A 26,210-nucleotide genomic window follows, 5' to 3' on the forward strand; every position below is an offset into this window, starting at 1 on the left:
TTCCTCTTAAATATTTAACTATAAAATTTACAGTCAAAGAAAGGAAAAAGATAAATCTTTTTAGGCCAGATAGTAAACATTAAGAAAAACTGCGATGATAGAAAGTTTTTAACTGGGCAACAGGGAACCCCTTTTTAGTGAAAGTGAAGATGTTAACAAGGAACAGGAAGCAGGATGAGTGTTACTAGAAAAAGCAGGGTCATTTAAACAAGTTCACGGCCAAATCAGCAACTTTTTTTTCAGAAGCCAGCAAAACCGGATCTATTTAAATAAACAATTCTGTAAAAGTGCTATTAAAATAAAATAGAAAACAGAAATGATTATAAACACAAATTTCACTTATCAATCCCCCTTCCTGTTTTCACTTCTATCGGATTCATTGTCTTAACAATTTGGCTTTTGAAGTGCTTTGATTTGTAAGCGAATGTTTCTTGTAAATTCTCTATCATTAGTAGGGCTAGGGTTAAAAAATTTCATCTCTTTTTCATGATAGGTTAATGCTGTAATTCCTTGGAAGTATTAAATTTCCTGTGTATGTAATTTAAACCATTTTCTTAATCACAATTCTGTGGGTCAAGATCTCCGCTCATGCTGTGATCTGTCCGTGGTACTTGGCAAGCTCACTAGCAATGTGAAATTCCCAGCCAGCCCTGAAGGCACAGTCAATTTAAAGCTATCTGAGGTGATAAGACAATGTAGAAATCAGGCTGGTACACACTTGTTTAAGTTCAGGCAGCATTGTTGAAGTAAGATAGCAGGGTCACAGCAAATCATATATAAATGTATATATGCCAGTACCTATCTTTGAAAAATATGCTCAGGTTGGAATTTTATATCATCGAATTCAAAGGAAGCCAACAACCTAATTAAGTGGCAGTTTATGTGGAATTAAGTGGAAACTCAGAATTTCCAAGGAAATTGTCATTAACTTTAGAGGTCTTCAAATGTTTTTTTTTTTTTTTTTACCTTTTCTAAGATGTGTGCTTCCTTCCTAAGGTTGAAAAGTTCTCATCTTTAGATATGTGATGGGTTTATAGTCAGTAATATATAGTGATTAACAACATGGGTGCTGATGGAACTGGTCTGTATCTTGATTATGGTGGCTAAACAAAACTATACATAGAAACCTAGGGAACCATGCAATGTGTGTTTGAAGATATCTAGATATACTTGGGAGTATTCTGATCATGAAACTCCTGGAGCTAGCTATTACCTAAACATAAGAATAATGATGTTCTTTCACATGGAGGGAAAAGGTGAGACATTATTCCTAGATGATGTTAAAATATTAATTTTGAACCACTCCTAATCCACTACATTAATGGGGAGGATAACACTATGGAGAGACATTAAGAGCAGGCAGAGGTTCTAACTATTCGATTCACATGAGTTTGAAGCCTTGTTTTTTAATGTTTAAGCATTACTTTTGACAGCTAAGAGAAAATCCCCCTGGGAGAAGGAAAGCAGCCAAGGGAAAATGGAACAGCCCGAGAAAGAATGGAAATGATTCTATTGCTCCATGATGCAGAGCCAAGTGGGAGGGAAGCCAGGGTAAATGATCAGAGGCTATGAAACAGCTTGCCTAGGCTGGAGTACTGGGTGCCTACTCAGTGAAGCAATAACAACTCTACCATGTTTGTCACAGCTGGAGCTCCAAGTAAGTCATCTACAGGAAGCCAGCCTTGATGCCATTTTGCAGGAAGTGTTCAAATAATCAAGAAACACAAGCATACAAGATTGCATCTGTACTCCACTTCTCCACCTTGTCATGAGAAGTAGGTGCCATAGTAATACAAACAAATTTAGACCCTGGGGAATTACACAGTAAAACCCTGGTGTTTGGGAGGGCTTCACTTTTTTTCTTTTTATTAATTAAAAAAAATTAACAACAAAGAAAACATTAAGATATCATTCCATTCTACATATATAATCAGTAATTCTTAATATCATCACATAGTTGCATATTCATCATTTCTTAGAACATTTGCATCGATTTAGAAAAAGAAATAAAAAGACAACAGAAAAAGACATAAAACGATAACAGAGGAAAAAAAGATTATACATACCATACCCCTTACCCCTCACTTTCATTTACCACTAGCATTTCAAACTAAATTTATTTTAACATTCGTTCCCCCTATTATTTATTTTTATTCCATATGTTCTACTCTTCTGTTGATATGGTAGATAAAAGGAGCATCAGACACAAGGTTTTCACATTCACACAGTCACATTGTGAAAGCTATATCATTATACAATCATCATCAAGAATCATGGCTACTGGAACACAGCTCTACATTTTCAGGCAGTTCCCTCCAGCCTCTCCATTACATCTTGGATAACAAGGTGATATCTACTTGATGCATAAGAATTAACCTCCAGGATAACCTCTCGACTCTGTTTGAAATCTCTCAGCCATTGACACTTTGTCTCATTTCACTCTTCCCCCTTTTGGTCAAGAAGGTTTGCTCAATCCCTTGATGCTGGGTCTCAGCTCATTCTAGAGTTTTTCTCAATCCCTTGATGCCGAATCTCAGCTCATTCTGGGATTTCTGTCCCATGTTGCCAGGAAGGTCCGCATCCCTGGGAGTCATGTACCACATAGACAGAGGGAGGGTGGTGAGATTGTTTGTTGTGTTGACTGGAGAGATAGGCCACATCTGAGCAACAAAAGAGGCTCTCTTGGGGGTGACTCTTAGGCCTAAATTTTAAGTAGACTTGACCTATCCTTTATGGGGTTAAGTTTCATATGAACAACCCCCAAGACTGGGGGCTCACGGGCTTCACTTTTTGATTAAAAATACAAAGTGTGTTACCAACTTCAGTTTGTCTTAGTAACTTTGAGGATGATGCTGCTACTCTAGCCTTATTAAAGGGGAAAAGCAGAGGTTACTTAAAATGTTCAGCCTCATGACACATAAAAGCCCTTTGTTGGCACATATTTCACTTCCTTTGGTGTTGCAAATAAAAAAGGTGATATACTTTTTTTCAGAACCAGGCAAACAATTTAATATAAACTTGATTAGTTGCTGTCTAGCCTCTTAAAACCTCATTGTTCTGTGGAAGCAAGGGTGCTGTCTCAACAATTTTCTGTTAGTTTCTTTTCCTTGTTGGGGAAAAAAACGACCCACTAACTCTGGTATACCACCATGGTGTACATGATTAATTATTCAAGGAAAGTCTCCATGTTCAGATGAATGGGTTAAAAGGTACCAGAAAACAGACCAAATTTCAGAAACTAACGCAGTAACAATTTTCTTTCCTATTTTCTTTTTTGGGCAGGGTGGGTGTGGGGCTGCAGGGATTAGGAATACAACCTGGGGCTCCTGCATGGCCGGAAAGAATGCTACCACTGAATTTACCTGTGCGCCTCTCAGAATCTTCTTAAAATCTACTGTTGAGCACTTAACAGCCCAGCAGTGTACCTGGGCTATTAGGTTGGAAGATTATGGACGAAATTAATACCAGATTACAGTTGATACCCTCAACTAAGTCTAGGTAAGAGAATCTTTGCACTATTCATCTTAAACGTTTTAACCAACTTGTTATCTTTTCTGCCCTTTTAGATCAGGATCACAAAAGATTAGGACTAGGAGTGGGCCATGGTGGCTCAGCAGGCAAGAATGCTCGCCTGCCATGCCAGAGGACCCGGGTTCAATTCCCAGTGCCTGCCCATGTAAAAAAAAAGATTAGGACTGGGAACATTTCACAACAATCTAGTGTCATTTCCTCATTTTATAGATGAGAAAATCAAGACCTAAAGAGGTGAACTAATATAAAAGGAAATTAAAATTTATGTAGTAAGTTCTGCTATTTGAAACTCCCAGAAAGGTACCTTGGAACATTTTTAGATATTCCAAAGTCAAATTTATGAAATAAAAACCACTGAATTTTACAGGTCAGAGAGACCTGAGAAAATGAACTGTGAATATTTAAATACCAAATTTTTGGCTAGAGGCTTGAAAGCCTGGAGAGATGGAGAGGAAATCTAAAATTAAGAATCTAAAATTCTTGATTTACAAGGGTAATGTGGGTAGATCCTATATTTCTCCAAATTTAATGCTATTTTTTTTCAATCCATCTAAAGATTCAGGCCTAAACTCTAAACCATGAACTCTTATTCTCAACAAAAGAGAAATAAATGGCCACAATTTCACCTTGTAAATTTAATGATATTTCATTTTTTGCAGAAATAAAAATAAAACAACTAGAAAGACTTCTACTTTTTTAAGTTGGGAAGCTGTTGCACTCTGGAGGTGTGTTTAGAAATGTCAGGGTACTTTTCTTCGTTGTCACAATGATTAGATGGAGGGGGTGGGGGTGTTGCTACTGGTGTTTAGTGTCTGGGGACCAGTGATGCCATATACAGGGAAATTCAGTTTTATATGCAAAGAAATATCTTCCCCAAGATACTCACAGTACTCACCACGAAACACTAAAAATGAGACCTACAAATTTATTATAAGTTACACTACATTTTTTTTTCATTATCTTTATTCTAAGAGTACTTAGTGGCAAAAGACTTGGCAGAAGATAGGAAAGTATGAAATTTTAGGAGCTTCCACACGTTGGCAGAGAATATGGGTCTCTATTAAGAAGGGTATATGAACCCTTGGAATCTAGAGGAATTTCATGGGTCTGACTGCATACAGCACAGCTTATTCCACTAGCATTTATTACAACATTAGGATTTGTGACTTGCCAAGCTGGTCATTACACACAGCCCAAGTATCACTGATTTAGGAATAACAAAAGGTTAAGACTTCTGGCTGATGTATTTATAAGGTTTAACTATACTAAGTGTTATACACTGTATATAACAGGCAAAAGTTAATAAAATCATTAAAGGGGGTGGTGCGATGGTGGCTGAGCAGCAGAAATCATGCCTGCTATGCTGGAGACCTGGGTTTGTTTTCTGGTGCCTGCTCATGCAAAAAAAAAAAAAAAAAAATGATTAAAGGGCATAGGGTATAAAGTTGCAGAATAGACTTCAGATAATAAAGGAGTATTCAAACTTTATCTTTCTATCTGAGTTTTCAGGCACTTTTAAATTGTGAAATGTAAACTTCTAATTGTTCTATATCCATTCTCTCCTTCTTTCATTAAGTAATAAAACTCACAAATGGTCTCCATTTTCTTCTTCATTTCCCAACTTCCTTGTGGCTGTGTGAATTGAAGTGATACATTCAACTTCCAGCTTTCTTTTCTTCTTTTAAATTAGGGAAGTAGCTGCCCACCTTCTCACTTGCTCTGAAATGATGACAACTGGAGCCACCACGTTGGACCTAGAGATGGAAGTCATGGAGTGTTCCACCCAGCTGGTCCTTGGATAACTACATGGAGCAGAGCCACCTACTCACCTCTAGCTTATTTAAGCCAAAGTATTTTGAAGAAATGGATTTTCTGCCATTTTTTTCATATGCTAATTGCTAAACTGCCCTGTCAATTATAGACTTGAAATAAGAAGTGATATCGGAGCAATAAAAAAACAACAGTGGGAGAAAACTGAATGTAGCAGGTGGTCTCCTTTTTAGGTATATTTGGGTCACAGATATACATACACACACTCCAACTTGTATTTACAAGTTCCAACACATTATAGACAGACATAATACAGAGTAGTTTAAAAGATCAGCTATTAAGACATTTAAAAAGGGTGGGGGGGACTGGGTATTATTTCTTCCTCTGCACATTGTACACAAGGGAAGGAGGCCTCTTGGTTTTATAGGCCACACTTTTCTTGATGCGCTTTCCTTTGATGTTAACAATATGTGGCAAGAGAGGTGCCCGGACTGTCAAAACTGTTCCTCGAGGTGTATAACCTCGGAGATGCAATCTGTCCTTAAATTGAGGTGTTACTGCAACCCAACCTAAATGAAGACATGCGACAAAAGACAAAAAGGTGTCAGCAACAACCATTTATTGTAAACACTAAACCTAAGCTCAAAATGAAGCAAAAAAAGGTTATTTTTTTCTTTCACTTTTTAAAAAAAGCATACATTTTCAGCATGTTTTTATGTAAACCTATAACTTCTCTAATAAAAATTATTTAAAAAAGCATACAATAAATTTGAGAAAGTATAAATTCATTTTCAGAGTAGGTTGCATTTTATGAGTAAACTTGTATGTATTCCTTAAAATACTCAGCAAATATCAGTTAAGATACATTTCTATAAAATGTATTATAAATGAGTAAAGCTGACTTATATTCAATTTTTAAAAAGAACGTGGTGTAAAATTACCAGCAGAGGAAAATTTGATGTCAGCCACTGCTTCAGATTCACCAAGTCCTTCTTCTAACATAATATCTTCAGCAACAAGAGGAGGAAATTCTGCCATTCTTTCTTTTCCACCCATTGGAACCTTCCAATGAAATAAAATAAAGATGCATGGAAGTTTAAATCTCCTGGAACTCTAATAGTAAAGGAATTACTGCTAAGATAATTCTGTACAGGGATCAAGAATAAAATCCTTTAAACATTCAACTTTTGATAAACTCCAAATCACTTTTTTTGGGGGGAGGGGAGAAAAGACTTTATTCACAATCTTTCAAGAATGGGCGCTCAACTGAAAAAACGATGGCTGGCGCCCCGACCAACTGAAAGCAGTAGTATTTATTCCCTACGCCTAGCACACAGGTCCCTTCCCTGTTTCTTCACTGACTGGATACTCCAGATGTTACAGTGTATCTGGACAGTCTAATTCAAATTTCCCGCCGAAGGTTTCCGCTTTTGGTTACCTTTACATTTCAGTGCCCCTGGCCATTACTTATTTAAATTTATTTCCACCTATTTGGTGCCAATTCTAGACTTACATCAGAGACCTTCTCCTTTCCCTACCAAATCATTTTTAGGGTAAAGCTTAGGCGCTCCATGACCGAGATGAAGCCTATAAATCCCAGTGCCAAGGGCCACATGTTGGGCATGTATACGGCAGTAACCTTATAGCAGAGTAAGGCTTTATTAATTTAAATGACTACAGTTCTCCAAAGAGCTTTACATAAAGTAGTGTTGGGCAGTTAAAGTACTGTCCTTCCATATAGCTGAGTTCCTAAAGGCCTGGTCACAAAGATTAATCCCCATTTCACGACAAGTCAATAGTACATGTACAATGGGTAAAATTCTGCTTTTATGTTTACAGATGTTTCCATAGTTTGGAAGGAACTGGATAATTATTTATTCTTTCATTAATGACTTTTTCCTGAATGCCTACTCAAGGCCAGGACACAAAGATAGGTGTTACAATTTCAGTTTGGCTTTTTTAGGAAATCCACAGAGAAAAAAGTATTGATTTTTCAAGTTAGGCTTGTTTTTATCTTCTTTGAAGGGAGGGTACATATTTTATGTTTTGACTTATTTTCAGTGCATGAATATTAATGCTAATCACCTGTATATTGGATGTACCTGGTTATTTTTGCAACAGATATATGTTTTATAACTATAGCAATAATAATAGCAAAAACAAACACTCATATAGCACTTAGGATAGTGCCCTGTCATTTAATCCTTTCCAAAGAGGTAGGTACAGAGAGATAAGGAAAACTTGACTGAAGTCAAGGTTTGTTAAGTGGTGGAGAGGAGCAGGCAACTGAACCCAGGCTGTCTGGTTTCAGTGATCTTAACCATTATACTGTATACACCATCCAACAGTGGGTATGGTATGTCTTGTTAAAAAAATCCCAATTTCACTTTGCCTTAAAATGTAAAAAAAAAAATCTTAACATTTAAAGTGCCAGTTAGCAGAGACGTTCAGTAGAATACTAGTAAATCATAGTGGGAATAAATTGGGTTGAGCAGGGAAATTAGGATAGAACAGGGTCGAAGACAAAACCTTGGAGGAGAGGCTATAAATGTTTAAAGTACGCATGGAAGAAAAGAAGTCAGCCAAAAATAAGACTTCGAACAAACTGTCTGCAAAGTAAAGTGTAGTATCACAGAAGAAAGGGAGAAAATCTTGAAAAGAGGCTGTAGAAAGGCCAGGTTCAGAAAGATGGAAAATATTCTCATTTAGGCAGCTGTTTTTTTTAGGCAACTGGTTTTTGATGAACTTAGGACAATTTCAGTGGCAGGATGGGAGGCGAGAGGCAGGGGCAAGCTGGACTGTAAAGGGGATGAATAAGCAGGGCATCCTAAAAGATGAGAGCAATTTGAGCATATTTACAGGGTGAAAGAAGTACCTAGCAGAGCAAGAGAGTATAAGCTAGAGAAGGTGAGATAAAATATAAGTGTCCTGGGATTAAGAACCCAGGAGATCTACCCCACCTAGGTGAGGGTTTCTCAACCTTGGCACTACTGATATTTGGGGCTTGATAATTATATGATGTGGGAAAGGGTCTGTCCTATTCACTGAAGGAGGTTTAACAGCATCCTTAGCCTCTACTCACTAGACACCAATAGCAGTGTCCCTAGTTGTGGCAAAATTCATGACTTCTCTTCATTGTTCATTACATCTAGGAAAATGTTGTTCAATAGAAATTTCTGCATGATGTGGCTTTTGGGCATTTGAAAGGTGGCTAGTGGGACTAAGAAATTGAATTTATTTTTAGGTATGCCTGTAATTATTATTTATTATGTATTAGGTATTATTATATCATATTATAATTTTATTTTTAAATTTATTTTGTATTATCAAATGAAAACAACATACAAACATGAACATTCTTAACATACAAACATTCCCTGTATGGTGTACAATCAATGGCTCACAATATCATCACATAGTAGTATATTCATCACCATGATCATTTTTATTTATGAAACATAACCACATACAAACACAAATATTCTTACCATATAATCATTCCATTCTTGTTATATAATCAATAGCTCACAATATCATCACATAGTTGTATATTCAACATCATGATCATTTTTTTAGAACATCTGCATTACTTCAGAAAAAGAAATAAAAAGAAAAAAGAAAAACTCACGCATACCATACCCCTTACCCATCCCTCTCAATGATCACTAGTAGAAATTGAATTTTTAAAAAATTTATTTATGTAACATAACCACATACAAACATAAACATTCTTACCATATGATCATTCCATTCTTGTTATATAATCAATAACTCACAATACCATCACATAGTTGTATATTCATCATCATGATCATTTCTTAGAACATTTGTATCAATTCAGAAAAAATAAAAAGAAAACAGAAAAAAATTCACACATACCATACGCCTTACCCCTCCCTTTCATTGATCTCTAGCATTTCAATCTAAGAAACTGAATTAAAAAAAATATTTTTATTGCGATATCTTCCTATATCATACACCAAAGTATACAATATTTAACAATATCGTCATAGTTGTGTATTCATCACCATGATCATTTTTAGAACATTTGCATCCCTCCAGAAAAAGAAATAAAAAGAAAAAACAAAAACTCCATACATCCCATACCCCTTACCCTCTCTCTCACTGACCACTAGTATTGTAATCTACCTAATTAAGAAACTGAATTTTAAATTTTATTTAATTACTTTAAATTTAAGATCCACATGTGGCTACTGGCTACTGTATTAGGCAGTGCAGTCTAGAAAAAGTACAGTTCTATAGCTATGCCAGGATTGGTCCAAACCAATTCCCCCTTTTCTCGTAGAGTCTATTTCACTTTATAGCCAGAATTCTCAAGGAGAATGAGGTGAGGGAGAACTTGCAGATGATATAACAAAAACAGTCCTGTCCAACAAAGGCTTTCTTTGCGGGGCTATAGGACTATCACTATATATTAACTCTGACTGTCAAAGCATGTCTCCTTACCTGGAGTAATGTATGACCTGCATGCTTCTGATATATTGCTTCTGCTCTGTCCAAGGAAGTGATGTGCACAGGAAGGAATCTGGAAGCCAGAACTGTAAACCAAGCTGAATGATTTCCCTTAAGAAAGGAAAAAAAGAAATTACTTAACACAATGTTAAACTTGCCAAACCAGCACATTACCTGTTACAATCAGTGACAAAAAAATCAAGCTACGTTTTTAAGTAATTGCAGTTGTGGTCAAGCTATATTGTCTAATAAAGAAGGCATAATAATGAAGGAGTGCATTTCAACAATCATAGGACATTACGACTGCTTCTACAGATTTGTTTATACCATTAAAAACTCCACAATACATCCATTATTAAAAACAAAAAGGAAATACTGTCCTCTTTACCTGTCACTGTTTAAATATTAATGTTCTGTGGGCTCTAATGAAATGTATAAGGGTTCTAAGTGTCTAAGGCTAAATTTTCAATAAATTATGAACACAAAACCCAAGAAATGTGCTATAGTAATGGTCTGTGAGTTGTATTCAGTGTTGTACATTAATGTTTCATTTTCCTTTTATCCCTTCACTCTGGCAAAATAAGGAACAATTCAACAAATATTCCCAGATCCCCAAAATGAAACTATGCAAGTGAATGCCAAACCAAAAAATCACATAGATAAAAGCATACATATTATGGGATATAAAGAATTCTTGAATGTATTCAATGCATGTCAACCCTGTACCTAAACGACTGACTTATGATTTCCAAATGAAACACCACCACAGGAAAGGGGCAGTATCGTGTCTTAAATGCCAAGCTGTATGGGGTACTCAACATTCACTGATAATAGTTTTGACAGTTAGTTCTTTGTGTGTGTAGGCCCATTTCTCCTCCACCAAGTTCTTATTATGGGAAATTCCAAACATATAAAAACAAGAATAAAATATCAATTTCCACATAGTCATCACCTTATTAACATTTTGTCAATTCTGTTCATATATCTGACCTTCCTCTCCTACTTTTCTCCCTGAAATATTTCTAGCAAATCTCAGTACTCAGACTTTTTTTTTAATGGTATGGATTTTTCTTACCTGCAGAAAATCTAAGCGGCCTATAGCACCCAGAAAAAGGACACTTTCTGGTTTAAGCACAAAAGTTCTTGGAACAATGGACTGTGTTGGCAAAACTATATTTACTTCTTTTTCTGTTAGAAGATTTAAAATCTGTAAAGCAAATGGTAGAGTGTTTCAGAGAATTACTTTTACTGAAGATAAAATACTTTGTGATTTATCTGCAAAGTGTTGAAGGTTAACATTCCAGAATTCACAATAAACCAAAGTAATGTCAGAATTTGCTGCACATAAAATTTACATACATTCTTTCTGTCTAAATCAATCTCAATTTACTGGTGGTTCTATTTTTCTTTTACAACTTAAACTTGAGTAATGGCAAAATAATTTTATAGGAGTATGAACTTTTTCTATGTTAGCAGCATCTGCTAAATGTCAAAACTGGTGTGAATTTGAAAATATTGCTACTTTAATTCCAAGAAAATAAACTCTTTTTCCCATCAAGGCTTCCAACTGAGCAGTGCTTGTTAGTTTAAAGTAAGGGAACTACCTTATGTTCTAGTAGCAATTATGTGTGTGTTGATGCAAAATGGTCACTCCATTCTAGAAGCAGGTAAAGAGCTTGAAGAATCCCTTTTCAAATTCTGGTTTTTAATTTCCTTAACTTCCTGAAACATTCAGCAAAAAATGAGAGAAAATTGTGAATTCTCTGACTTCAGGAAAACCAGAAAGTATAAGATTCTGTTTAGATTTAAGGAATCAAAATCTGATTAAAAAAAATAGAGAAGGTAAAAAGAATGGATAAACTTGTGAAATTGATTCTTAAGAAAAACAGAAAAGAAATAAAAATGTAAGTTATACCTGGAGAGGGTCACAAGAAAATATCTTACAAGGGAGATGGAAATAGTTTTCTTCAGCATTTGTGTTTAGGAAGATGAAATAAAGGGAGGTGCAAGGGTAGTTCAGTGGTAGAATTCTCACCTGCCATGCAGAACACCTGGGCTTGATTCCAGGGCCATGCATTTTCCCAAACAAACAAATGAACCAACAAAGGCAAATAAACTAACAAAAAATTCAATAAACGGTACTGCAATAATAGGATACTCACATGGAAAAAAAAATGAAATGCTACCCTGTCCATAGAGCATACACACACACACACAAAGAAAAAGAAAAAAAGAAAAAGCACAATAAAATTCCTTTCAGTAAGGAAAAATTTTTAACCTTTTTAAAGCAGAGAGCCTATTATTTCTATTTCACAACAAAATTTTTTAGTTCAGTTTGGGTAACACTGGTTTAAGGCATCAAATGAATCTATCTGTAAAATTGGCATGGATGGAAACTACTAGTGTTGTAAGACCTTTCACATTTAAAAACTTGAGGATCTCATTTTGCTGGCTGGAATATTTTGCAAATTTTTGCCTTTCTGATACAACTGCTTCACAATAAGGTATAAATGACTAACATAACTGCTATCCTAGACCCAACTGGCTCTGAAAGGTAAGAATTAGTTGATGAAGTTGAAGTGACAGAACAGAACACTATTAGAAAGCAGCATTGTTATGGTGACATTATTGATTACTAAGGAATCAAAAACTGGGCACAATTACTTTAGGAGGGTAGAAAAAAGTTAAATGATCAACGTGATTCTTTGACACAGGATACTGGCTAGAATACAATTCTGAGAGTGAAATTATAAGTGATCCTGATGAGGCAAAGGAAGGAAAAATACTTAAGAACTTGGTGTTCTATCACAGGGTGTGCTGGTTTGAAAGGAAGTACGCCCCCTAAGAAAAGCCATGTTTTAATATAAATCCCATTTCATAAAGGTAGAATAATCCCTACTCAATACTGTATATTTGAAACTGTAATGAGATCATCTCCCGGGTTGATGTGATTTAGTCAAGAGTGGTTGTTAAACTGGATTAAGGGACGACATGTCTCCACCCATTTGGATGGGTCTTGATTGGTTTATTGGAGTCCTACAAAAGAGGAAACATTTTGGAGAGAGAGATTCAGGGAGAGCAACACTATGAAGCTGAGAGTCCACCAGCCAGTGATCTTCGGAGATGAAGAAGGAAGATGCCTCCCGGGGAGCTTCATGAAACAGGAAGCCAGGAGAGAAAGCTAGAAGATGACGCTGTATTTGCCATGTGCCCTTCCAGATGCGAGAGAAACCCTGAGTGTGTTTGCCATGTGCCTTCTCATTTGAGAGAGAAACACTGAACTTCATCAGCCTTCTTGAACCAAGGTATCTTTCCCTGGATGCCTTTGATTGGACATTTCTATAGACTTGTTTTAATTGGGACATTTTCTCAGCCTTAGAACTGTAAACCAGCAACTTATTAAATTCCCCTTGTTAAAAGCCATTTCATTTCTGGTATATTGCATTCCGGCAGCTAGCAAACTAGAACACAGGGAGATACAGACATAATTAAGTGAATTAGAAACTGGTCAGTAACCAGATTCAAAGGATACTGATTAACAGATCTGTTGCAAGAAACAAGCTTGAATCAATCAACAACTTGGATGAAAATCAAAACTGCAAATGAAAATAAAATTTGCAAGATCGAAAGCTGCCATGAGATCCTACAATTGGATTCAAATGATGTATAAAGGCAGGACAGGTAGAGTTAACCCTATTCCAAACTAAACTCATCTGAGGGCACTGATGCAAAAATTCAGTTCTGAGTATCATACTTTAAGAAAAACAAAAGAAATAAAACATTCTGAAAGGCAGCATGGGATGATGAATAAATGGTTGTGGCCCTATCTCTCAAAGAGAATAGCTGTAGGAAAGGAAGACAAATTACCTGGATTATGTCAGCATGCGTGTTCAATGTTCATCAGATGAACAAATGAAAGAGAAGAAAAGGGTAAGGATAGAAGGACAATGAGAGAGGACATTGACCTTTAAAATAATCAAGGTCTTGTAAGGAAATTACATTGGCATTACATTGGTTTCATAGAACTTCAAGAATGGGTCTAACATACAGGGAAACTCTTCAGCTGAACACAAAGAGAATCAAAGACTAAATGGGTTACCTGGGGAGGTAAAGTGATACTGCTTTAGCTGATGGGTGAGTCACTCTTAAGTTCAAGCTGGATGACCTTTTCATGTATGTGTTATAAAGGGAATTCAAGCATGGAATAAGTAGTTGAACTGCAGCAGTAATGTCTGAGATTTCCTTCCAACCTCAAAGGTCTAGGATTCTGTAAATGTCTCTTAACCAACATTAACACCCACAATGATAATGCAAATAGGTTGTCAGCAGTGAAGTCTACCAAATATAATGCAGTACTAGAAGGTATATGGAGTCATCTGTGAATTGCTTCTATGAATGAATCAGAACTGAGTCTAAAATGAAAGTATAGTCCCTTTTCTTGTTTCTGCCAATTAATACAGTACTTACACAATGACAGTTAATATTTCTAAAACAAACCAATACATACACAATTTTCCTTTGTAATTCCAGGAGTATCATAAAACCAGTGGGAATCTTTCACATCTTGTGGGGTCAATTCTACTTTTTTGGTGGATTTTTCTGCAACCAGAACAGGTTCATTTTCCATGTCAACGGCAAGTGAATCAGCATCAAACTCAAAGGCAGCTTCATCCGTCTTTTCTTTTGAGTATAGGAATGTTTTTCCAACTCTTCCTGGAATAAGTTATCAGGTGCTCCTTTAAAACTTTTGACTCCAGACAGTTTTTTGCTTGTTTCAAATAAATTACTAACTACAGCAAATGGAAACAATGCTATCTTTGTAACAAAGCATGAGAGTTACACTGTTGCAATGATCAAGTGTGTGTCTGGCTGGGCACACATGGGGGGTGGGGGAAGGTTGGAAATCAAACTTTTTAATAAAGGAAGGCTGAAAAGGGATACCAAGGAAAGGGGACAGCTCAGTTTTTAAGCTGCTGCATGAAATGAACAGTCTTTACTATCTGTAACGGTCTACCTGGCAGAGGGAATAGCTTGGGGAAAATGCTTCTACCACTGACATTGTCTAGGTGGACAGTTATTGCATGCTTCCTTTCCTGGACTTCTCTAAGTATCACAATCTCCATTTTCACAGATTACTGAACTTCCAAAAAGTAGCCATGCTTTAAAAGGGCTCTAAGTTCTAATGACCAGACAGCTGTATTTCAGGTTGCTCAACAAAGAATTTTGGCATAGAACCATTACGTTTTCCTGTGGAAGATGCTTACCTACTATATAACCATGCTTTTTCAAGATATTAAGTTGACTTTGTTCTTGCTTAGTAAGAGCTTCTTCAGATTCAGCCGCATCTTTTTTAAGCCTCTTGTGCCTTTCAAACATTCTGTAAGGAGTTGGGTTGCAAATAGGAAACCTAAGAAGGTTTAATGTAGTACCTGAAATACCAAAGAATAAGTATGTTTTTATAAACATTGTACCAAAAAAGGGAGTAAAAGGAGGAAAACTATCAGTTTTGAGGAGCTACACTGTGTTCTATCTTAATCAACCCTTGATATGACCCTCTATAAAATTATTTTCATTTTAGAGATGAGGAAACAGTCTCAGAGACTGGATCATAGCCTAGACTAGGATTTGAATTCTAGTTCCTGTAGGCTTAAATTTTTTCCATTTTCACCATGCTACCATTCAGTACAAAAGCACGTCTATGTATAATGCAACTAAAGTGTAAGCAAGATAGGGAAGAAAAACAGTTTACCAAACAAAATTAAACTGATTTCAAAGGAATAAACGGGGCAGCTAGTAACACTAAAGAGTCAACTGTTAAATACAAACATGGTCACAGAAGGAGCCATTTACAGAAACTTCTGTGACAAAGTAGACATTTCTTCTCAACAAAGCCACATATATTGCATTAGTGAATTACTCAAATGTTAAACATGCATAGCATACTTTCTCATGAATAAACTCAAGACGTGGGGAGTAGGATTGCAGAGTGAAAGGAAGTTCATGGAGTAAAAGGAAGCACGACTTTTGGGAGGAACATAAAACTAGAAGGCTATAAGGGAAACGTCCAAGAGGGTAGGACGTTTCCTGGCGTATCGCCATTTCCTAGAACAGCGACTGACACAAAGAAGTGCTCCATAAGTATTTCCACTAGAAAATTAGTAAAAAAATATATAGTATCTCCAAGCACTAAACTGACTCAGAAAAGAGACTAGTGTCCTAAGGAGAGAATTTTAAAAGGAAAGATTCCAGGCACCCCCTGGTGGACATTATACAGAGATGTAATCGGAGCCTCGGGCCACCACCAGACATCCGTCTTCTCAGAGAGCGAAAAAGGCCGAGGCTCTTAAGGCTCACCTGGCCATGGGGAGATGGTAGCTCTGTCGATGGCCTCCGCGCCCTTGGCGGTGCAGTAGTCCGACTCCAGGAGTGTGTTGAAGAGAGTGGACTTGCCGGCGTTGGTGCCGCCGACCAGGTAGACATCGCCGCGGTAGCGCCAAGAGCGCTGAAGCGCGGTGATCAACTCTTCCACCCCGTAACCGGTCTTGGCGCTGATCAGCCGCACGTCCCTGAGCACCGTACGGTGCTGGGACGGCGGATTCCGTTTCTCCGCCAGCTCCCGAGACCCATTTCTGCCCGGGTCCTGTGGCCCCTGGTGGCTAGGGGATGGCCGGAGCCCGGCGCGGACACAGTCATCCCAAAGACGATCGCGGAGCCGACGACGGTAGCCCGGGGTGTCTTGGGGCAGCAGGTCCACCTTGTTCCCCAGCACGATCAGCTGCTTGGGGCCCACCATCGCAGGCAGGTCGGGCAGCAGGGCATCGGGCAGGTCCAGCAGATCTACCATGTAGAGCACCAAGGAGGGCCCGGGTCGCCGCAGTGCGGCGCTCACCAGCTCCAGGTACTGCTCGCGGCTCACCTGCACGCGCAGGGCGCGCTGGTGGTGCACCAGTAGCCAGCAGCGCTGGCACACCGTCCGCGCTAGCCCGCCGTCCTCCTGCGCCGCTGCACTGAGGAACTTCTCGCTGGGCAGGTAGCCAGGCACGCTGGGATCCTGGCAATGTAACTCCGCTCCACAGCCCGAGCAGCTCACGCCGCTGGACGGCACCGCCGGGTCTGGATGCCCCATTATCTGGTGCTCCCGACATCTGGCCCGTACCTTCTGCAGCTGCCGCTGCTCCCGCCGCCGTTGCCTCTGCCGCTCCTCCTCCTCCTGCCGCTGCCGTAGCTCCTCCAGCAGCTCTTCGGAGGTCGGTGCGGGCTTTGACTCCAGGATGTACTCGGGGAACAGAAAACGCTCCTCCAAGTCGGGACTTCCACCATAGTCCCGAGTCGCCGTCGGGCCACGAGGAAACTCACGTCCCAGGTTGGAGAAGTGCTGGAAGAAGGAAGCGGCCGTACATCCCCTCCCGAGAAGGGGCTCCGGGAGGCCATGGCGCACTACCACGGGAGCCGATCCCCACAGTAAAGGCCACAGAACTCGGCGCGTTAGAAACGCGGGCAGCATGAGGAACACCGCCCTCCGGCAAAGAGGCGGAGACACGTGCGCACACGCGCACTGGGGCCGGGAGACGAGCTCCTGCTGGTGCCTGGGAGTGGTCACTTGTCACCTGCCTCATCCGGTTCTTCTTTCCACGTCTCATCCCGTGAATTCTCGCGATTGGAGCGCTCTGCTGCAATTGCACCAAGGCCCTAAATAGAAACCTAGACCGGCAGAAGATGATAATGAGCGCTTTGGTTTGTTCATTAAGCTTCTTCAGTGCGCCTCCGCCGGCAAGCCCCTTTCTCCCCTTAGTAAATCACATTTTTGAAAAGCTTAGTGATTTTTGGATTTCAGGAGTGCAAAAAAATAGAAGTGCGGACTCACGGGTCACAATTAAAATCTTTTATTAATAAATCTTTTTGGTTTTTTTGCAGGAGCAAAAAAATGTAACAACAGTGAAAAAACAAAAATCTTCCCAGATATCTTTTGCTGACCGGATCCGACAGGCAAACTACAGTCAGAACTAGCAATCAGCCACGGCGCCATCGGTTTACAATTTGCGCATGCGCAAATTTAACCCCGGACAACCTTACGCTACTATTTGCGCAGACTCAATCCTACAGTTGACTTCTCGTGGGAGGGTTTTAGGTGTAAAACGCAGAGTATTCTGGGAACGTCCCAGACGGAAGTCGTATGGTTTGTGTCTCTGGTTTGCTGCTGCTGCGCTGCATTCTCTCTCAGATTTCTAGAGTTAAGAGCTCGGGAACCGGTTGCCAAAATGTATGACGCGGATGAGGGTAGGTGACCACTCAAAATACGCTTCACGGTGACCCATTTAGGGAGGGAAATTTGGGGAATTGGGTGGATAGAGGATTTGCGGCCTCCCCTCGCCCACTGCACGAGTGGTTTCAGTCATGCTTCCCTACCCCCGCAGGCCGGGAGCGAAGAACATACTGCGTGGGATGGAAGATGCGGGGAAATAGCGTTGATGGTCTCCATACAGTTGGCTCTTATATTTCCCCTATCTCTATTATCTGTGCTGTTAATTCTGATGTCTCCTTACCGTATTGCAAAAGCGTACGGAATCGTTAAGACAAGTTCGTTGTTTTAACGAGGTCTGAAGCAAAGGGCCCCCTTTTTTATTTTTTGGGTTCACAGTTGTCCTGTTTATTGCGTAGTTCAAATTTTGAGCATCGGTTTTGTGCCAGGCATTGAGCTAGGCCCTGAAAATACACCGGAGACAAAGAATGCAGCAGGGGAAGAGATTGCATCTAGTTTGGCCTACCTTCATGTTTTCTTAAGTCTAAATTGTCTTCAAAAAATTACTTTTAAACTTTCTTCTCCCACAAGATGACACAGTTCTAAGATGGTTCAATATATCTTATTTTCTTTTCACTTATATATTTCTTAGTGTATCTTCATGTTGTGTTTTTAAACCTTCCTCTTCCGTTTCTACAGCTGCTATTTCATACTTCATTCTCTTCGAATTTACCATCCCATGGCCACCCCTCACTCTTTTTTCGTTCCTTTAGCTACTTCTCGGAGAAAATAGAAGCAAAAGCTTAAAATACTGCTCTGACTTCTCTGTCTCATTACATCTTTTATCTAGAAATTTATTAGCATTACATTCCTTTATTCTCTTAATTCCTGTTTCAGTGGGAATAAATTTTTAAAGAAGTTTTTTATCTTATTTTTAAGTAGGTAATATATTTTATGGCTCGCAAGTCAGAAAATACAAAAATGTTGAATGTCAGGATTCATTCTTGTTTATCATGTGTCCACAATAGATTAACAAATGTTCTTAGATTCTTATCGCTTTCCAGTGTATCTTATACATATCCAAGCAAAAATAAATGGGATTCTGTATTTTTCTCCCTTTTACAGGCAAAAAGTAGCACTCACACTTTTCTGTACTTTTTTGTTTGCTTGCTTAATACAGCTAGGAGATTTAAATATCAATAGATAGAAAGCTTTCTCCTTTTATTTTTCTCTACAGCAGCTTACTTTGTGTGGATGTACCATAACTCAAGTCTTTTGCTGATGGGCAGTCCTTTTCTAGTTCAAAGATGTTGTAATGAATAATCTTGTACTTATGTCATTTGTATGTCTGTAGTCTGTAAGGTAACGTATGTCTGTAAGATAAACTCCTACATGTGAAATTGATGTATCAAATGATACATATATTTAACATTTTGATAGATGGTGCCAAATGACCGCCATACCTGAGTACTCCCATCTGCCTCCCCAAAATTCTAGAAGTGGTACTGCAATAACGAGGTAGTCACATGGAAAAAAAATGAAATGTGACCCCCACTACACAGCATACAAAAAAAAAAAAGACGAACATAGTGGTTGTACTAATTTAGTTTCCCAGTGGCAATTTAACTTTTTTAAAAAAAATTAAGCTTATCCTGTCAAGTCTTTGCTCTGGCATCAAGTCTACATTCCATTCCTTTGAAATATTTATTAGATATCCCTTCATCAGTTTTCAGGAATTTCTTTTCACTAGCTTCTTTTTATGAGAAAATATCAGAGCTTTCTCATCCTCAGGAAACCGTTTAAGCCCTCTTTCCATCATTTCCTTTTTCTTCCAAAATTTTGCCTTTCTCCTTCCATTCATAGCTAAGCTTCTAGAAGGAATAGGCTATACATGTTGCTTCTAATTCACGTGGTTCATTTTCTCCTCAACCCTTTGCAGTCGGATTCTGCTCATGCCACTATATTAAAACAGCTCTTAATAGGATAAACAGTGACTTGTCAGTTGATAAATTAGATGAACATTTAAAAAAATATATTTTTACAGTAAAAGCTTAACATACAAATATATATTCTTTGACATAAAAACATACCATACATGGTGTACAATCAATGGCTCATAATATCATCTCACAGTTGTATGTATGTTCATCACCATGATCATTTTTTGAACATCTGCATCACCCCAGCAAAAGAAATGAAAAGAAAAAAGATAACACTCAAACATCCCTCACCCCCCTCTCATTGACCACTAGTGTTACCATCTACCCAATTTATTTTACCCTTTGTCCCCCCCATTATTTATTTATTTATTTTTAATCCATATTTTTTACTCATCTATCCATACCCTGGATATGAGGAGCATCAGACACAAGGTTCTCACAATCACACAGTCACATTATAAATGTTATGTGAACATTTTTAAAACTTCATCTTGAACACTGTGGCATTTGGCATAGTTGTTGACTTTGTCCTGGAAACTCACTCCTCCTTTTGCCATGTCACTTTCGCTTGATTCTTCTTACCTTGCAGACTTTTCTTTTCATTCTCTTCTGTTCACATTCATAGCCACTCTTTCTCCTTGAGGGTTCTGTCTGTTAAGTATGTCAAATCTGGTCATTTCTCTCCTATCCACTCTGTCACAGTTGTGGTTCAGACCACTACCGTCACTTGCCTAGATCACTTCCCCAGACTGGTTTCTCTACCTCCAGTCTTACATCTCCTATCCACTTTCCACATTGTGGCCATAATGGCATAATATCCTTTCCAAAATGAAAGCCTGATAATGCCACACCCCTGCTAGTTTGGTTCCTCAGAACTCTTGATAATGACCAACCCTCCTTACCACTTCCAACTTCCAGTTCAGTGATTTAGCTACATTAACCTTCTTTCATTCCTTGGGTGTGCTACACTCTCCTTTTTTTTTTTTTTTTTTTTGTACGCACATTCATTACAACTTTATTTGTGCTAGCTAAAAATCTCAGCAACAAAAAACAGACACATTGTGAACTTTAGATACTGCAGATGTATACCATAACTTAGATAAATCTCAAAAGCAGCATTCTAAGTGAAAGAAGCCACTTGAAAAGACTACATACTATGTGATTCTATTTATTTGAAATTCTAGAAATACAATTGTAGTGATGGAAGGCAGTAGCAGGAGAGATCATTTTGGACTGATGAAAATGTTCCGTATGATCGTGATGGTGGTTACACACTATACGTTTGTTAAAACTTGCCCATTTGCATACTTAAAGTTGATGAATTTTATTTTATGCAAACTATACTGAATAAAGCCTATTTATGGAAAGAAAAAATAAGGAACGCTTTCCCCCGAAAAAAGCAGAAAAGAGGGCGAATAAGACCTAAGGGTTTCTCAGTTTTAGGCCTTTTCCAGGGGCTTCACTGTCTTTTAATTGTGGAGTCTTTTGTACAAGTTGTTTTCCTCTAGTTAGACTACTTCTTTCTTCCACCCCTCCCACCCACATCCCGTCTTTGCCTGATTTACTCCTTTTCATTAAGTCTGTGCTCACCTTACCTTTTGGGAAGTCTTCCCTGCCCTCTGCAGGTCCTGTTGAGAGTATCTATATCATATTGTTTTGCTTAATTGGCTTAATCTTGTCTCTGTCTCTCCAGTAGGCAATACTCTCCCTAAGAATAGTGCTGTCTTTGTATTGATAAGCTAGCCAGTACCTCTGTCCAGTGCTTGGGACATAGGAGACACTCACACTCAATAAATATTGAATGAATGAATGAATGGATAAATCAGTCTCTTTCATGCCTTCATTTTCCTTCACATAACTCTCAAACAGCAATGTTCCCTAATATCTTGCCTTCATTCTTCCGTTCTGTATGTGACTCCTTAATCTGCCACCCATTTGTTACTGATTCCTAAGTCTTTGTAATTTAGGCCCCTCATTAGCACTTAATGTTCATATATAGTTGCCTGCTGGGAGTTTTTTTTTCATTGTAAAGACTGTATTTGAACAATAGATTATATTAAAACTTTAAATTTAAGGCAAACAAGGGAAAATCTGCAGATAGAGATATCAGCATTTATTGTATCTTTTAGAAGCTTTTAAAGAGATAAATGATCCTCAAGCAGCATTTCCTCTCCCTTTTTCACCCCTTCCTCTTTGCTTCTCCTTTATGACTGTGAATTCAACCTCTAAGCTGCTATCAAAGCTGGAAATTACTGACCCATCTTAAATGCCTTTGTCTTCCTTTCCCCTCCCTTCCATGTATAGGGGTTAGTGATTCCAGTCCATTCAAAAAGTATTTATTAAACAATTTCTTTTGGATAGGCATCAATTTTTGAATCCACAATTCTACAGACTATATTTGTAGATCAGACTATAAATATAAAAATACAGGATATTTATTCTTTCACATAATGTGAGAATAATAGTAGAGGACCAGTGCATATTGATTTAACAAATGCCCTCTTGCTCTAGTTACTATTGCTGCATAACTGCCCCATAATTTAGTTGCTTAAAAAATCATTTTATTATGCTCATGGGTTCTATGAGTCAGGAATTTGATCAGGGAATGGCAGGAATGACTTACCTCTGTTCCACAGTGTCTGTGGTTCAACTGGGAACACTTGAAGCTGGGGATTGACTCTACGTTCGGAGCTGAATGACCTGGCATGTTTATTCCCATGTTTGTCACCTAGTTTAGGAGGACTCAAGGATTAGGATTGCTCACTTGTGTATCTGCAAGTGGCTTCTCCATTTAGTTAGGGCTTCCGCACATTATGGCAGCCTCAGAGAAGTAGGACTTCATAATGGCAGCTCAGGGTTCCAGAAGCAAGTTTTCCAGCAAACACAGTAGAAACTATGTTGCCTTTTTTTTTTTAGCCTAAATTCCCAGGTCATTTCTGCCTCATTTTTTTTTCTAACTTTTTTATTAAATTAACAAACAAAACATTAAGATATCATTCCATTCTACATATAAATCAGTAATTCTTAGTATCATCACTTAGTTGCATATTCATCATTTCTTAGAACATTTGCATCGATTTAGAAAAAGAAATAAAAAGACAACAAAAAGAAATAAAACGATAATAGAGAAAAAAAAGATTATACATACCATACCCCTTACCCCTCGCTTTCATTTACCACTAGCATTTCAAACTAAATTTATTTTAGCATTTGTTTCCCCTATTATTTATTTTTATTCCATATGTTCTACTCGTTTGTTGACAAAGTTGATAAAAGGAGCATCAGACACAAGGTTTTCACAATCACACAGTTGTATTGTGAAAGCTGTATCATTATTCAATCATCCTCAAGAAACATGGCTACTGGAACACAGCTCTACATTTTCAGGCAGTTCCCTCCAGCCTCTCCATGATGATATCTACTTAATGCATAAGAATAACCTCCAGGATAACCTCTTGACTGTTTGGAATCTCTCAGCCATTGACACTTTGTCTCATTTCACTCTTCCCCCTTTCGCAGACCCCTCTCTCTTAATGGTAGAGATGCCAAACTCCTGTTACAGAGGAGAATGTAAGATGGGAGATAAGGTTGTGGCCATCTTTGGAAAGTACAGTCTGTTACCCCAGTTCATGTTTGAAATGTTACTGTAGAAGATCTTCATTCTTCTGGGTGTTGCTCAGCTATTGGAACCCTTGTCTGGCTCTACCTTCTTATTCCCATCTCTGACTAAGGTTGCTGAGGAACTTATTGATAAGAGAACGTTGAGCTTGCTCCCAATTATCGTCATGGTTAGCTATAAATGAAAATTATATGAACTTTATGGACAAAGTGGAAACTTATCAATTGAAGCAGTTTATCGTGAATTTTTATAATAAAACTTCTCTGTAAATAGGAGAGTACTCGTGATAAAGATACACATGATTTCATTAACATAATTGAAATTTTAGAAAAGTGGAATAGAAGGATTACTTTTTCTTTATGGAGAACAAATATGTTTCTGTTACTTCAAATCATGGAAACAAGATGTTAACTAATGGTATTTTATTGCAGATGAATATAGTATTTTTGTTTTGCAGATATGCAGTACGATGAGGATGATGATGAAATTACCCCAGATTTGTGGCAGGAAGCTTGTTGGATTGTAATTAGGTAACTTTTTTTTTTTACATACGAATAAGTATACTGGCGTGATAGGGTGTGGAATCTTTATCATCTAGGCAGATTACTCAGATGGTTAAAAACCTTTATAGTTTTTAACTATGAGCAAACAGATAACCCAAGAAAGCATTGTCATTTTAACAGTAAAAAACAAATTCTTGTTTTGCATGAAGTTACATTTGATAATAAAACTATTAAAAATCTTATAAAACTATGAAATCTTAGCCAGCCTTAACCACAACCAATAAATGTATAATTAGGTAACTTTTAAAACCAAACTGAATAGCTTTAAAAGGCTCTATAAAATATACAGCGATTTCTTGGTTGTTCTTTTCTTGAAAATCAGATGTTCTATGTGAATATACTACATAAAAAGTGTTTCTCATTTTATTAATTTATATTAAAAGTATTTCAGAAAAGTTACACCAATAATTGATGTATACCTTCTACCTGGATTCCCTAAATGTTAAAGTTTTACTACATTTCCTATTATGCTTACGGCTTCTACTGAAGGAAATTACCCCAGCCATTCTTTAGGTTGTGCTGTTTTCAAGGATGACTGTATGCTGTACTCAATACTGCAGACCTTAACTTCTATGACCATATTATTGGTGGTCATGGTTGATTAGATCAGCGATGGTACCTTGACTCAAAGCCAGCCAGTATGTAGGCCTGTGAGGTGACCTGGTATTGTCAAAACAAGAGGGTGGTAATTAGCCGGGCAGTGCATATTGACTCAGAAAACAGAAGAGTCACCCTACTAGGGAGAGCAGAAGCTAAGAAAGTCTGACAAATACAAGATACATGGGTCATAAGGTGGAGGAGCTGAAATATGGAAGTGTGGATGTAATTGACAATTCCTACTGTTGAGGGATGATAAAATAATCTAGCAGTGAGGGTTGTGTTAGCCCTTAGGGCTCTTTCATTCTCTAGAAAACTAAGCTATACAGCTGTTACTGTGTAGTGGTGATGAGTGATCCATTTGATTTCTTTTGTAGTTAAATCTTGTGTTTTTATTATATATCCCCTTTCCCATTCCTTCCTTGAGTTTCTATTCCTTGTATAAACAATAAAACTTCCTTGAAATGAAAGCCCATCTCTTTGTAGAGCTTCAGTGTGTGATTTTTGTCCCTATTACTCTTAGCATTGATATCTCACTCAGACTATATATATTTTAAAAAATTTACAAGAAACAAACATTCCCAACACATACACTCAACAATTCACAGTATCATCACATAGTTGCATATTCATCATCATGATCATTTCCCAGAACATTAGCATCAATTCAGAAAAAGAAAAAGACAACAGAAAAATATAACAAACAGAAAAAAAAAATTTTACAGGCCATACCGCTTACTGATCCCTTTCATTGATCACTAGCATTTCAAACTAAATATTTTAACATTTGTTCCCCCTATTATTTATACATACCATACCCCTTACCCCTCACTTTCATTTACCACTAGCATTTCAAACTAAATTTATTTTAACATTTGTTCCCCCCTATTATTTATTTTTATTCCATATGTTCCTCTCATCTGTTGACAAGGTAGATAAAAGGACCATCAGACACAAGGTTTTCACAATCACACAGTCACATTGTGAAAGCTATATCATTATACAATCATCATCAAGAATCCTGGCTGCTGGAACACAGCTCTACATATTCAGGCAGTTCCCTCCAGCCTCTCCATTACATCTTGGATAACAAGGTGATATCTACTTAATGCATAAGAATAACCTCCAGGATAACCTCTCGACTCTGTTTGAAATCTCTCAGCCATTGACACTTTGTCTCATTTCACTCTTCCCCCTTTTGGTCAAGAAGGTTTTCTCAATCCCTTGATGCTGGGTCTCAGCTCATTCTAGAGTTTTTCTCAATCCCTTGATGCCGAATCTCAGCTCATTCTGGGATTTCTGTCTCACGCTGCCAGGAAGATCCACACCCCTGATAGTCATGTCCCAAGTAGACAGGGGGAGGATGGTGAGTTTGCTTGCTGTGTTGGCTGGAGAGAGAGGCCACATCTGAGCAACAAAAGAGGAATGCCAAGCTGCTTAGGCTGTGCTACCTTGTGTTCATCATTTAAGCACCAGCC

At 38.0% G+C, this 26,210-nt stretch overlaps 2 protein-coding genes across 2 annotated transcripts in view; one reads left to right on the forward strand and one right to left on the reverse strand.

Annotated features, from left to right (window-relative positions):
* Nucleotides 1–1,858: 1,858 nt before the first annotated feature.
* NOA1 (nitric oxide associated 1) lies at nucleotides 1,859–17,593 on the reverse strand. Its single transcript, XM_077136972.1, has 7 exons — nucleotides 16,129–17,593; nucleotides 15,039–15,203; nucleotides 14,282–14,487; nucleotides 10,850–10,981; nucleotides 9,769–9,885; nucleotides 6,243–6,363; nucleotides 1,859–5,870 (listed from the first exon to the last, which is right to left on the reverse strand). Exons 1-7 carry the CDS (start codon nucleotides 17,276–17,278, stop codon nucleotides 5,674–5,676), a joined length of 2,088 nt encoding a protein of 695 aa, XP_076993087.1. The 5' UTR covers nucleotides 17,279–17,593; the 3' UTR covers nucleotides 1,859–5,673.
* Nucleotides 17,594–17,911: 318 nt separating this feature from the next.
* Nucleotides 17,912–26,210, forward strand: part of POLR2B (RNA polymerase II subunit B) — a 57,361-nt gene continuing 49,062 nt past the window's right edge. The window contains exons 1-2 of the mRNA XM_077136971.1: nucleotides 17,912–18,051; nucleotides 24,030–24,102. Coding sequence (XP_076993086.1) covers nucleotides 18,033–18,051; nucleotides 24,030–24,102 — 92 coding nt within the window. The 5' untranslated portion in view covers nucleotides 17,912–18,032. The remainder of the gene's footprint in view (nucleotides 18,052–24,029; nucleotides 24,103–26,210) is intronic.

The sequence above is a fragment of the Tamandua tetradactyla genome, chromosome 19 (assembly GCF_023851605.1).
Source record: "Tamandua tetradactyla isolate mTamTet1 chromosome 19, mTamTet1.pri, whole genome shotgun sequence".
In the NCBI taxonomy this organism is placed as follows: domain Eukaryota; kingdom Metazoa; phylum Chordata; class Mammalia; order Pilosa; family Myrmecophagidae; genus Tamandua; species Tamandua tetradactyla.

Coding starts and splice junctions, on each gene's coding strand:
- NOA1 (XM_077136972.1), bottom strand. CDS start 17,278: ATGCTGCCCGCGTTTCTAACGCGCCGAGTTCTGTGGCCTTTACTGTGG. Junction 9,886..10,849: donor GCCGCTTAGATTTTCTGCAG/GTAAGAAAAATC, acceptor TCCTTTCTTAAG/GGAAATCATTCAGCTTGGTT. Junction 6,364..9,768: donor CAGGTCATACATTACTCCAG/GTAAGGAGACAT, acceptor TTTCATTGGAAG/GTTCCAATGGGTGGAAAAGA.